A 14,249-nucleotide genomic window follows, 5' to 3' on the forward strand; every position below is an offset into this window, starting at 1 on the left:
GGCTGGACCTGACCAAACAGATACAGAAGTAATCTGTGCTGGAGGCAACTCAATTTTAAAAGCACTCAGGAATTGATTTTCAAGATGTCTCAAAATGGGAGAGATTCCAAAAGAATGGAAAAGATCATGGACTGTATTTTTAACCCTTGAACAAAATAATCAAGAGGGTATCAACAACCACCAATTTATATGCCTGCTTTTTTCATCTTTATAAAACTTTTATGAGAATGGTTTATACATGCAACAAGAGAATTCTGTTTATTTTTAATTTTATATTATTTTTATTGATTAGTTTTATTGATGCCTTTTGATTGTATGTTACATTAATTCCAGAATGTGTCACTTCTCCCTCTCTGATTGAAAAAACTAACTCCAGGATGAAAAGGTAGGGGGAGGGGGGGAGGAATAGTTCAGCAACAGATCAACTGGTCTGATGTCATATACAATATTTTACACATAGTCACTGACCTCTGCAAGGAAAGAAGCAAAGATTCATCCTTTCATCTTTTTTTCCAGAAACAAGTGTGGCCATCATAACAACACAGTGTTCAAACTTTATTTTTTGTTTTTCATATTGTTTTAGTCATTGACAATATATTTCTTAGTTAAATTTATTATACTGTTAATCAGGTTCACACAAATCTTCCCATTATTCTCTGAATTTTTCATAATCATTGTTCCTTGTGGCATTATAATATTCTATTATAGGTATGTACCACAACTTATTTGGCCATTCCCCAACTATGGGTTCCTCTGTTGCTTCCAGTCCTTACCATTACAAAAGGTTTTCTTACTAATATTTGGGTGCATATGGAATCTCTGTTGTTGACTTTCTTGGGTATATGTGTCAATGCTATGCTTGATGAAAACATAAAGATATAAATGCAGGTTTCCATGTACAAAACCATATAGAGGAGGGGTCCTATTCAGGACATCTCAATGTGATCCATATTCACTCAAAGGAGACTGGCTTATTCATTCATGGTGGATAGTGATGAATTCTGCATAGCTCCTGGATTCTTGTATTAGGCCAGATGGACAAAGTAGTGACTGAATTCATCAGTACATAAACCCTGAACCTGATGGACAATGAACTGGGACTCAATTCATAGAGGTAGTAATATCTTTGAATCACATTAGGGAAATGGAACCGAACTTTAAAGTTGTCACTGCCTTGAAAACCCCATCCTTTATGTTTCACAAAAAACATTCCCCATATGGCTACTAATCATCAAACACAAGGATTGTAGAATCCTCATAACAGATAACCCAAAGGAAGCTGAAGGACTTATAGTGAGTGTAAGCAGGTCACAGTATTATACCAAGAACTTATATGTGCTTCTAACCAAGGAGAGCATTTTTAGTCTGGAAAGTATCCTGATCAATCTCATTGCTACAGTGAGTGCCAATGGATGAACAACATGACATTTGCACTACCTTCCCAAAAAATCTCTGAATAACCATGGGAAGGCATCTAGCACACTGGGTGGATTTCACTGATGAACTCTGGAACATATGAGGATAAGACTCACACTTAATGGGAAGGCACAGATGGGTTGTGATCATACTGATGGAGAGAGTACCAACATTTAGGATAGGGACTGAACCTGTGATTTCCCCTGGAATTCAAAATAAGGAAACTTTCTGTACAAATGAAAGGCCAATACCTTGGCCCTTAGAGTCTTAAAGACTCTAGAGACAATGGGTTTTCTATGGCTAGGGGCTAAGTGACTTGCCTAAGGTTCAGAGATAATATGTGTCAAGAGGTAGGACCTGAACCCATTTCTTTGAGATCAGGGGACTTTGCTCTCTCTGGTATTTTAAATATCCAAAAGGGGGGAAAATATGTTATATTTTACCTGAAAAATTAAATCATTGAACATTAAGATTCCTATAAAGCAGAGTTGTTTATTTTCATATTCCTAAAGACAGGGAAACTGAGTCACAAACATTTTAAGTGACTTTTAATAGAATTAATCATAGTACTAGACCCCGATTTCCTAATTCTTTTGCCAGTCCTCTTCAAACTAGAGAATCTTGTATATCTTAGAAAGACAAAGGACATATATGTTTTGACACATTTCAGAGAAGCAATACCCAGAGAGAGTAGTGGTCACATGAAACATTAAAAAGCAACTTCTAAACAGTCTGTTGGGTGGATTTTTTTTTAACATATTGAAAAATATTGGGAACAGGATGGATCAATCCATTTGTAAATATTGTCTCAAAGCAAAATTTTGCTTGCAAAGTATGAAATGCTACAAGAGAGCATCACTCGATGAAATGTTGATATTATTAATATGATTGATAACACTTACCCTACTTCTATTAATTGGCATTTGCTCTTTCACGATGCACTCTCCCTGTAAAAGGTCTATTTTGTTAGCAGATAAACTTTTATAAGAAGCCTCTACACTGGCATTAATATCTGACACTTCAGAGGCTGCATGATTCATACACTAAGCAATCTGAAATAGTTCTATTAATTTAAGTGTCAAAAAGATTTGGCATTAAGTGGTTTCAGCCTGAGGACCAAAAACTTTCCCCAAATTCTTGTGATTTATGCTAACAGGATCCCAGCAAGCCTGTTTGTCACTCAGTTTGCTACCATATAGAATATCCCACCCACATCAAAGGCTCATGGCCAACCATACTGTCATGGCCAACCATACTATCATGGTCAACCATACTATCATGGCCCTAGATTTGGAATAAGAAACTGACAATTGGTACCACAGTCAAAGACCAACATGCTATGTTGGAACAAGAAAAGTCAGAGATGGAATGGATACCAATGTGAGGAAACAATTAGAATTGGAATATGAAGAATATGAAGAACATGAAGAAGGGTAGAAGGCATCCCCATAATGGATTCAAAATAAGATGGAAAGCTGGCATAAACCTGAAGGAGATAGAAGGCTGACACTAAATACCCTAAAAGCTATTTATACATATAAAAACCAGAGAAATGAAATATTTCTGCATCGTAATATGTCATTTCTCCCTCTCTGATTGAAAAAGCTAACTCTTTACCCTGGAATGATTTCTCTTTAACAATAAATCAGTGCATACCTACTATGGCCCTCCTCCTCTCTGGTATGAAGATGGGAATCAGACCTTCTATAGGGCTCAGCTTTTGCAAGCCTGAAAAAATAGCTTGGCAGAGTAAAGTTCTGCAGCTTTGAAAGTGTGACCTTCCACAAGTCACTTAACTTGTTCTCAGTTTCCTCTTGAGGTAGGAGTGAAAGGCATTGTTTTGAAATAATTGACCTCTATAAAACTATAGTATAACTATCCTTTATTTCATAATGCAAGTTTTTTTTTAAATTTTAAATTGCTAGCTTTTTACCAGAAGCCAATTTATCTAATTGAGCTGGTCTTAAACAAAACTGAGAAGTTATTGAGCTCCATTAGGGTATTGTCTTGATTTTCTTTTTGTACCTTTTTTTCCCCTTTCTAATTATGGTTCTCTCTTGATACAAAATTTGTCTCTACAAAGCTGCCTGTAAGCCTTCAAAAAACCTTCCCCAATTTCTCATCAAAATATGCTTGTCCCATGACCCTTCCTGAACTGAACAACTCCTTTATATTCATAGGATAAAAAATAATTAGTAATAGTATAGTTTTAAATTTCACTATACAAAATATATATACACAACAGACACATTCTTCCTTGTCATGGCCAACTGAATTCTGCCTCCCTTCCTTTGCTCTATTTGTTCATTCCCTATTTTGTCTTCATTTTTAGTTTGTCCCATCTACATACCTACTGAGATATCTAGATCTCTATGGTTTATGTTTTATCTTTTCCTCTTATTCATTTCCAAAATCTTAGAAATCATACCACCAACTGCTCATTACTTAATCCCTCAAAATCTGGTTTCCTATCCCATTGCTCAATTGAAAATGTTTTCTCAAAAGTTGCAACTTCTGAAACTATGTTTCAGAAGAAGTGCTGATCTGCTTTGGTAGAAGGGATTCTGACTTAAGCATTTTCTCTACCAACGAAATCATAGGCCTACTGTCTATCCTTATCCCTTTCAAAGTTACCAATAACTGCTCAATTTGATCTTTTGTTTTTTAGTCTTCATCTTCTGTTCTCTCTGAAGCTTTTAATAAACTGACTATACTATATTCTAGATATTTCTTCCCTTCTTAGCTGGTTCTCCTTCTATTTAATAATCTTTTTCAGGCTCATTTCCTGGTTCATGATCCATCTCCCACCTTGAAGTAGAACTGCAAGAGTCTGTCCAAGGACCTTAAGTGGCCTCAGATACTTTATAACTCTTATTCTATGATTCCTATTTTCTTTACCCTTACACTCTTGGTGATCTAATCATTTCCTACGGTTTAATTCTTGTCTCAATGCATATGACTCCCACTCTACAAATATACCCAAATTTCCCTCTTCAAAAAAAAAAGAAGAAAAAAAAATCTATTATTTGATCTTATCATCCCCTCAAGTTATCTTCCTATCTTTCTCTTTCCTTTAAAAGTCAAATTCTGAGAGAAAGCTTTATACATGCATGACCCACCAAGTTCTCACTTCCCACTCACTTCCCAAACTTTTACAATCTGGCTTTCATTCCCACCACTTGATTGATTGAAACTGTTCTCCTCAGGGTCACCATTGCCTTCTTTTAATTTTTTTTTCATTCTGAACTTAACAAATCCCAAATATTATCACAAAGCATTGTCACAAATAGAGCAGATTAATAAGGCTTATACTTGAAGTTATAAAAATCTCTATTTATATACATATTTCTTTTCCTTTCAAGAAATAAAAAATTCAATATAATATTTACAAAGATGACCTGCTCCTCTTTCCTTTTGAACTTTGTTCTGTTTGCTTCTATGAATTTAAAAAAAAAATGTTTTAATGGCACTCCCCAGTTCCCTTCAAAACTCAAATCAATTGCAACACCCCTCCCCCAGAATGCATTTTCTGGCTATTTCATCTATTAGCATCAACAGACAGATATTATTTTTACCCAGACTATTGGAACAGCATCTTCATGGTTCTTCCTACAGGAGTTATCTTGTCTCATTCTCTGTGGTTTAACCACTGAGAGTCAAAATAATCTTTCTAAGCTATAGATCTGAATATACCTCTTCCTGACTCAAAACATTCTCATTTTTTCCATTGATGCCTCTAGAATAGATTATAAGTCAGAGGGCCTCCATAGTCTGACTCTTATACATATTTCTAGTCTTATATTATATTATTTCTTTATATCATGTTGCACTAAATTATTAGTGATTGCTCAAACTTGATTATCTATCTTGCCAATTCATTGGCTTGGATTGTGATCCCTCCTCATCTTCATATTTTGAGAGCCCTATTTTTCCATCAAAGCTCAGCTCAGGTACCTCCTTCTCTGTCAAACACTCATTTGCTCCCATTCTCTTCTCCTTTAAATGACCTTGTATTAAACCCATGTTTATGATTTAACTTGTCTATCCCTTTAGCTCAGTGAAATGGAAACTCCTCGAGGACAGGAAAAATCTCATTTTTGCCATCTTTGTATCCTAGTACTTGGCTCAATGTCTTGTACAAAGCAGGAACTAAGTGATATGTACATTTTAACCATCCTTAACATCCCCCCCCAAAAAAGTAACCCAAAAAGCAGGAATATCACTGGCACTGTTGACAGACCAATACAGCTAGTATTTTGCATCAACTCTCTCCACTTTCACTCTTTTAATATCCCAATCCTAGTTATATAGAAATATCATGTAGCTCATCATAGGAAAGTGCAAGTTTACAAGAAAATAGCATCAAGAAGAAAAAAAAATTCTAATTTTTTTCCAGTTTGATTTGATTTTTTTGTGTAGAAAGATAATTGTAAAATATGCATATGCAGATATTGGATTTAACATATATTTCTAGCATGTTTAATATGTATTGGATTACTTGCTATCTAAGGGAGGGGATGAGTTAAGGGAGACAGAAATTACAACACAAGATTTTGTAAGGGTTAATGTCAAAGAATTATCCATGAATATTTTTGAAAAAGAAAAAGCATTAATTTTTTTAAAAAGAGAGAAGAAAAAAACATTACTTCTAGAATTAGAAGTTTGTGTTCAAATCCTGCCTTCAATACTTTCAATCTTTGTGACATTGTACAAACCCCTCCACTTCCCTGACCTCAGTTTCCCTATGAATCTAATGAGGAGGCAGGATGCAATGGTATTCTACATCACTTCTAGCTCTCACTCTTTGATCCTAGGAATCAAGCAATAAAATTAAGGATTATTTCACCAAGCAATAAAATTAAGGATTATTTCACCAAGCAATAAAATTAAGAATTATTTCCTTTACAAAATGATGCACCTTGGTTTGTTTTAAACAGCTCACACTAGAGTTAGCCTCCTTCTTATACAACTCCCATTTAGACACAGTTTTTCAGGAACACCTCTATGATGTAAATCAAGGTTTCACCTTCCCTGAAGGTATAATCTCTTCCCTCTCACTCCCTCTCCCTCCCACTTGAAGTGAAACTGTCCAGCAGGTTCAGCCTAGGCCCGTTCCCAGACACCTGGATTTCTGGAAAGCTTCCTCAATTACTTCCTTAAGAATATAAACATGTCAGTTGGATAACACCAATAGGGTCTCTTTGAGGACCAGTCTCCCTCCTCCCTGCTAGCCTGCACAGTCTCTTCTCACCCCCTGCCAGTGCATCCCCCCCCAGATGAAAATGCAGCTGGGATGACGGAGTGGGAAAAACCTAAGACCTGGCTTCCTAGGGTCCCTGGAGATCACTGGAGATGTTTCCTGTTTTAGGAAATGCTGTTTAGGGCGTGCTGCATCCTCAATTTAAATCTGGACTAAGCCTTTGAAAGCTTATTTTCACTTAACAGACTCTGTGGAGCGGTTACCATCACACGGAAAAATGGGATAAACACATCACCCCCACATATGGCACACCCTCCCAATTTTTCCCCCGGATCTTCAAGCAGAATTTCTCACACCATGAAGTCAGTTTAGTAGAGCAAGCTCAACTTTGACTTTGGACTGACTCCCACCCTTGCAGAAAAGGACCTCCAGAAGTCAGCAGCAGGAATTTGAAGCTTCGGTAGGCAGGTGCCATTTTTAAATTCAGAACAAGACACACAAACACACAAAGAATCCAATCTTAAATGTCAAAAGGCAGAACAGAATTCCTTTTCATCATGGAGGAATCTTTTGAAATTATAGATTTTAATCGTTGCATCTCTTAAACAATGCCTATCTTAACAAATATTAACACCTTTCCCAATCTCCCTCAATAATCACTGGTGCTGGGAATAATGATCTACTTAGCAAAATTTAAGTACTATAATCTCTTTATTTAAAGAAAAAAATCATGAAATGATATTATGCCATGGATTTATTTGCTTTCCCCATAGGCTGCCACTAAATCCTGTTTAATATGAGTTGAAATCTGTAGACTTGACAGGTATGGTTTTCTCATCAACTGCTTGCAAAGCACAGTGTTCACTCCGAAGTGCCAAAGAAGCAGAAATGAGCATGGAGAAACATGCGGCGAAGTTTATGGCCCTGCCCTTCGGTTTGTGCAAAGCAATCAAAAGCTAAAGTTCCTACCTTTGTGACTGGTCAGTGATCGGGAGCCGGGAGGTAGAGGTGTATATGGCAACTGAGAAGATTCAGGAGCAACATCCTCAGCGGCCTACAGGATAAAGCAAAAGGTGAGATTATACAATTACCCACACAATAGTGTGTTCCATTTGTATGTACCATCTAAAGCCCCTAGGGTAACTCCTTACCTTTTCTAAAAATGAGTCCAGACCAATAAGACTAAATATTATATGAAAATAATCATTGAATGGGGATTAGGAATGGGGCTGGCAAGTCCAGATTTATAACTTTATAGGAATGGAGAACTCTCAATGGGGAAAGTTTTCTGCTGATATGGACCATATAATAGTCTATAATTTTATATTTAGAAAGTTACCTGGACAACTGTTGCTCACCCATGGTCGCACATTGATTCACTCAATAGCTTTTATTAATTGCTTCCGATGCACTAGATGATAACAAGTGTCTCAAAATTATATTAAGAGACTCTCTTCAACAATGAGATGATTCAGATCAGTTCCAATGAGTTTGTGATGAAGAGAGCCATCTACACCCAGAGAGAGGATTGTGGGGACTGAATGTAGTTCATAACATAACATTCTCACTCTTTTTGTTGTTGTTTGTTTGCATTTTATTTTCTTTCTCATTTTTTCTGGTTTGATTGGATTTTTCTTGTACAGCAAAGTAACTGTATTTTGCAAGGGTTAATGCTTAAGAAATTAAAATAATAATAATAATAATAAAATTACATTAAGCGATTTGATCATGAAAAATAAAGACCACATACACACAAATATCCATTCATACACATATGACTTCAACAATTCCAAGAGGCTCCTCTTCCAGGATGAAAATTGTGAGTCCCCAAACTTTTCAAGCTATTGGAAGCCCAGTGAGTATATCTGACAGACAAAACTTGAACAAAGTGCATCTATATTCTCAGGTCAACCCTTTACTGACTTCACCACACCATTTCTATATCTGCTTAGAAAACAGACTTCACACATTGCAGAAATTATTACAGTATAAAGACAAAGCTCAGGGCTTTGGAAAGAGTATGTCCCAAACTACGATCTATCCTAAGTCTCTTTGGCAAAAAATACAAAATGTCCCTGGTGGCATCTTTGTAGCTGGCTATAAGTTTGAAATATTCAGGATATTCTTCCCAGGGCATGGCTACTGCTATTGTTGTACCTGCTGCTCAGTCAAGGGGATCATCTGGGTCTAGAAATGGCTTTTCCTTCCACTTGCCCTTCTTCTGAGTGGAGACCCGGTTGCCCAACCCTATCTCCCTGGACTCATTTTACCCTGTTTGTATCTAAGAGTTTATCCTTCACAATGCAATGCTTCCAAATGTTCTTGACAAATTTGGGGCCATAACCCAATGTTGAGAACCCATGGATTCTAAGCATTTTCCAGGAAGCCATCATCAATCACATAAAACCCATTCCTTTGCAAGGCTGCCAACATCTGTATCAGAAAAACTTTACGAGCATTGATACATAGTAAATATTGGATCTACTATATATGCTTTATGGATACACTATAAAGCTTGTGGATTTTTCATTGTGAAATATGTAAATTTACTTATCTACATATATACAAGTAAAGTTAAATTTACACAGAGCACATATATAAATATATTTGGAAATGTTACAACAAAACACATGCATATTGTATATATATTAAAACATATTATATTGTTATATTATATTCTATTATGACAAGTATCATATCAGTATACATAGGAATAAATAACATGCAGTTCCAAAACCTTCATTGTTTAGAAGCTATTTTTTTTAAGAGTTTAATTACCACTTTATTTTTTTTTCCCTTTTGGGATAGAGAATAAACTAGAGAAGGTAAGTTAGAGATTACCTAGATTCTGGGAATCAAATAGGAAAAAACAAATTAGGAACACTTAGGAAAACCACATAAGCTTGAATCCTGATATTGGAGATCCTTGATTTACATGATTTCAAGAAGACTTGGAAAGAAAGCTCCTCTGTCTTTCATCTTAAATATGCTATGAATTTATGAACACTGTATACCAAAACACTATTCCCAAGGTATCCACCACCTCCAGAAGTAACCCATTTCACTTATGGATACCTCTAACTGTTAGGAAGACTTTTCCTTGTGGTATGTCTCAATTTGCCTTTTTATGACTTTCATCCATTGCTCTGAGTTTCTGCCTTCTGATCTAAAGCACAACAAATCTATATCTTGAAGATAACTATCATTCCCTAATCCAAAGCCTCCTTTTTTTTTCCAGGATAAATATTCCAAGTTGATTCAATCATTCCTCAAAAGACCTTTTACCATCCTGGTCATTTTCTCTGGACACCACATAATTTGTCAATGACCTTCCTAAAATATGGTATTCTGAATCAAACTATAATATTCCAGTTGTGGCCTGGCCAGAGCTAAAAAGAGAAAGGTTTTAAGCTCCTATGACTCTTTTAATGCAATCTAAGATCACAGTTTCATTTAGTTATGGTCATGGAAACAATCTTAACAGTGAGAGAATTAGAGGCAGAAATCCTGTTAGATATTATTTAATCCAACCCATGCATTTTGCAGAAGAATAATCTGGGGTTCAGAGAGGCTAAATGACTTTTCCAAAGTCACACAGACGACAAAGAGAAAAGACAGAATGTGAACTCTAGTCCTGCAACTACAATTTCAGGTTTTTTCACACTGCCTTCTGAACTGACTCATGTTGCCCTTACAATCCACTAAACCCTTTAAGTATTTTTCAGATGAATGCCTAGAACAGTGGTGTCAAATTCAAATCGAAATGAGTCAATAAAGGATCCCTACAGGCCATCCATTGAGTAGGGTGAGAGAAGAGAATAAGCATTTAGATAGCACTTCTCTGCACAGGGCAATGTGCTAAATGCTTTATAAATATCTCATTTGGTCCTCACAATAATGCAAGATAGGTGCCTTTGAAAACTAAGATAAAGAGAAATTAAATAATTTACCCAGATTCATAGAACTAGTAAGTGAGTGTCTAAGGCTATGTTGGAACTCAGATCTTCCTGACTCCAGGCATTCTCTCCACTAAACCACCTCCTGTCTCAGGACTATAGAAGTGGGAGATGGGAAATTATTTTGTCAGAAGCAAAGGCTGGTTTGACTACATTTCAGAGTTTAGGAGGAAGAATAATGTCCATTAAGACAAGAAAGCAAGATATAAAAGATTTTAAATCTAAACATTTATTTGATCTTAGAGGGAATAGGGAACAACTATAATTATTGAGGAGAGGTCTATAACGAAAGTAAAAGAAAATCATTTTGGTAAAGATCTGGATTGAGGAGAAACTTAAACCAAGTAGATCAATAAGGAGGCTACTGTAATAATGTAGATGAGAAAGAATGAGAACCTGAATTAAGATTGAAGTTATATGAATAGAGAGACTTAAGAAATGTCACCAACTTGGAAATAGCAAGATTTGACAATTGACTAGATAAGTGGGGAGAGACTGGAGAAATAAAGGATAATACCTAGTTTATAAACCTGGGAGACTAGTTCATACCGCTTCATCTTTTCTTTAAGAATAAAATGAAGGTATTTTCAAATATACACTAAAAAATCTAGGTGAAATGTATCTATAGCATTCCTCTGGGCTATGTCTAATTTGCTTGATTAAAAGAGGAAATTGTATGGCTTGTTCTTGAAAAACCTGTGCTGGCTTTTAATGACCACTGACTTGGTGTATGTGTGTGTATTTTAGAAGTTTCAGTAATTTCGATAATTCTTCCTTTGATAGGTTCTATAATTTTTCCAGAAAATCACAATTGTGTTCACTTGACCTATCAATTTTATCTTATTTTTATTTTGGGAAAAACAAACTATTTGCCCTTCTCCTATCCCAGCTACTTCTCTCCCTCAACCTTTCAATGACTGGTAGATTAATCAGCAATCAGGTCTACCAGTTTTTTTTTTTTTTTGAGTACATAAAAATACAGATCATTTGTATTTAGTGATGAGCTTATCTGGGACATTTCTTTGCTTATCTTTACTTATTTTTATTATAGACTCCCTATTAGCCTCCCTCCCTGCCTTCTGTTCTTTCCAGAGCAAAGATCATTCTCAGAAACTGGTATAAAGAAAGAAACAAAAGTTGAATAACTTTGCTATATTCTATCCATTATCCACAGTAGTATTCTTTCTTCTTTGATCTTCCACTTTTTCAACATTTTCAATTGTCTTCAGTTTAATCATTTCAACTCTGGAACTCCCATCGTGGGGCCTACCATGTTTTAATTGGTGTGGGTATCACAGGATCTACTAATCTTTAGCTAATTCCAGCCAAGTTTCATAATCCATCCCCTTCATCCTCTTATCAGCTTCTCTGTTACACATAAATGTCTTCCACCTTACTCACAATCTCTGTGACTGCCTAAAATACTACTTTACTTATAGTCTTCTATATATGTTGTTTCTTTTATTACTTAATTCAATTCATTAAACATTTATTAAGCACCTAGTATGAGTCAGGTGTGTAGGACCCATAAAGGCTGGTATTGGTTCACTTTTGCATCTATATTCCCAGTAATCAGCACAGTAATGTGGTACAACACAAGTACTTCATAAATGCCTTTTCATTCTTTCTTTCAGCTCATTATGAGCTTTAGCATTCTTGGCATTATTTTTACCAAATTATGCCATACCTTTGCATTAAGTGTCCATTATCTCTCCCTGCTTCCATTTTCTGGTCCTGGTTTTTTTTTTTTTGGTGGTTTTTGTTTTTGTAAACCTCAGCTGGCTGATATGTTCTCAATGTATCTGTTCCACTTTAGATAAATCTCCTCCTTTTCAGAATTATTTCTTTCTGTGTCTTCAGAACTTTATTCTCTTGGAGTTTTCAGAATTTTATTCTTCAGAGTTTCTATATCTCCTCGGCTGGTTTTCCTTGTAGAATTTTAAGCAGTGACATCCTACTTTTCTGGATCCTTTGAAATCCATTCTCCATAAATCTGGACTGTATGTAAGACTACTTTTGGCTTTCATGTGCTCGATCACAAATTCTAAGATAGAAAGACTCTTCTCCAAGGTCCCATCATTTTTAACCCAATAATTGGTGAGAATTAGATAAAAATAATTTCCCTATTTCAGTTCTCCACTTCTGAAGGATGAAATTATCATTAAAGCAACTCAAGGAATCATAACTTGTTCTCTTTTGTGCAAACATAACACTTCAAGAGATGTCCAGATGATTGTATTCCCCAAGATCATTATATTATGTCACCCCATCAGGCTTGACATGTGTTGCTCAATCACTTTGCTTCTTTTCTCTTTTTGCTTAGGTGGTCTGTAGTTTAGTCTGATGGTATTATCACTCCTGTATCCCTTAATCTCCACCTAAATGTTACCCACCATGCTGTGCCCCTCTGATTCGTGGTTTTCCTCATTTGGCTGTATCTTCTTACTTGACAATGCTTTTCTCTCTATTCCACTTAGCTTCCTCATATTAAACTCATTCTTTTCTTTCTGTAAAGGTTTATCTTTCCTTAACTACATTCCAGTCTCATTTATGAGATTAAGAAGACATGTTCCCGATGCTAAGTGAAGGGAGTAGAACCGAGAGAACATTGTCTACATCAAGAAGATCATGTGATGATCAACCCTGTTTCTTTTCACCAACAAGATGATTCGGGCCAATTCCAATACACTTGTGACCGAGAGAGACATCTGCATCCAGAGAGAGAATTATAGAGACTGAATGTAGATTGCACCTTTTTTGTTGTTGCTTGCTTTTTTTCTCATTTTTTTTTTCCTTTTTGATCTGATTTTTCTTGTGCAGCATGATAAATGAAGAAATATTATATAAAAATTGCACCAATACTGGATTCCTTCCTATCTAGGGGAGGAAGTAGGGAGAAGGGAGAAAAAATTTGGAACACAAGGTTTTTTAAGGGTGAATGTTGGATGTTTTTTGAAAATAAAAAGCTATTATTTAAAAAAAGAAGAAAAAGAAATTTCCCAATCAAAAATATGATTAAAAGTCAAAAAAGAGGCAGCTAGATGGTACACTGGATACAGCACTACTCCAGAGTCAGAAGGACCTGAGTTCAAATCCAGACTCACTTGACACTGTGATCTTGGGCAAGTTAGTTAACCCTAATTGCCTTAACAACAAAAACAAAAAATCAATGAACATTCATAACCCTCCTAATTATACTTTTAACTCTCCCCAGACTTCCACACCTGTCATTCTATTACCTTTTTGCCCAAGAATTTCTCTCTGTGCCTTAGGCCTTTCATCTTGGAATGTTCCTCCACTATGGGAGCCACCTTCTCCCATGGATGAGTTCCTTCTCCACCACCATCCTTCCCTCCCTTTTCCCCAACCTCTTTTGTTTGGTTATGTTATGTTATGTTATATTGTTCCATATTTTGTTCTTCAAGAGGAACAATGATGTGAAGAGATGATATCTTGACTTACACATAAGTTGGATATAAGTGAGACAGAGCTGCCAAAGACACTGCCTTTTAGTTACCTTTTCTGTGTTGTCTTCCTCTATTAGAATATCCTTAAGGGCAGCATCTTTATTTCTTTTTACACGTATTTTATCCCTAATACTAGCACAGTGTCTAGCACATAGTAATCCCCTAATAAATTCTTTCCTACTTAGCCTTCCTCCCTCAAATCCAATTTAT

The 14,249-nt window shown here is 35.9% G+C and overlaps 1 protein-coding gene across 1 annotated transcript in view; it reads right to left on the reverse strand.

Moving 5' to 3' along the window:
• The window catches only part of LRMDA (leucine rich melanocyte differentiation associated), a 1,322,797-nt gene that overhangs the window by 221,647 nt on the left and 1,086,901 nt on the right, over positions 1 to 14,249 (reverse strand). The window contains exon 6 of the mRNA XM_051982052.1: positions 7,586 to 7,670. Coding sequence (XP_051838012.1) covers positions 7,586 to 7,670 — 85 coding nt within the window. The remainder of the gene's footprint in view (positions 1 to 7,585; positions 7,671 to 14,249) is intronic.

The sequence above is a fragment of the Antechinus flavipes genome, chromosome 2, assembly GCF_016432865.1.
Source record: "Antechinus flavipes isolate AdamAnt ecotype Samford, QLD, Australia chromosome 2, AdamAnt_v2, whole genome shotgun sequence".
In the NCBI taxonomy this organism is placed as follows: domain Eukaryota; kingdom Metazoa; phylum Chordata; class Mammalia; order Dasyuromorphia; family Dasyuridae; genus Antechinus; species Antechinus flavipes.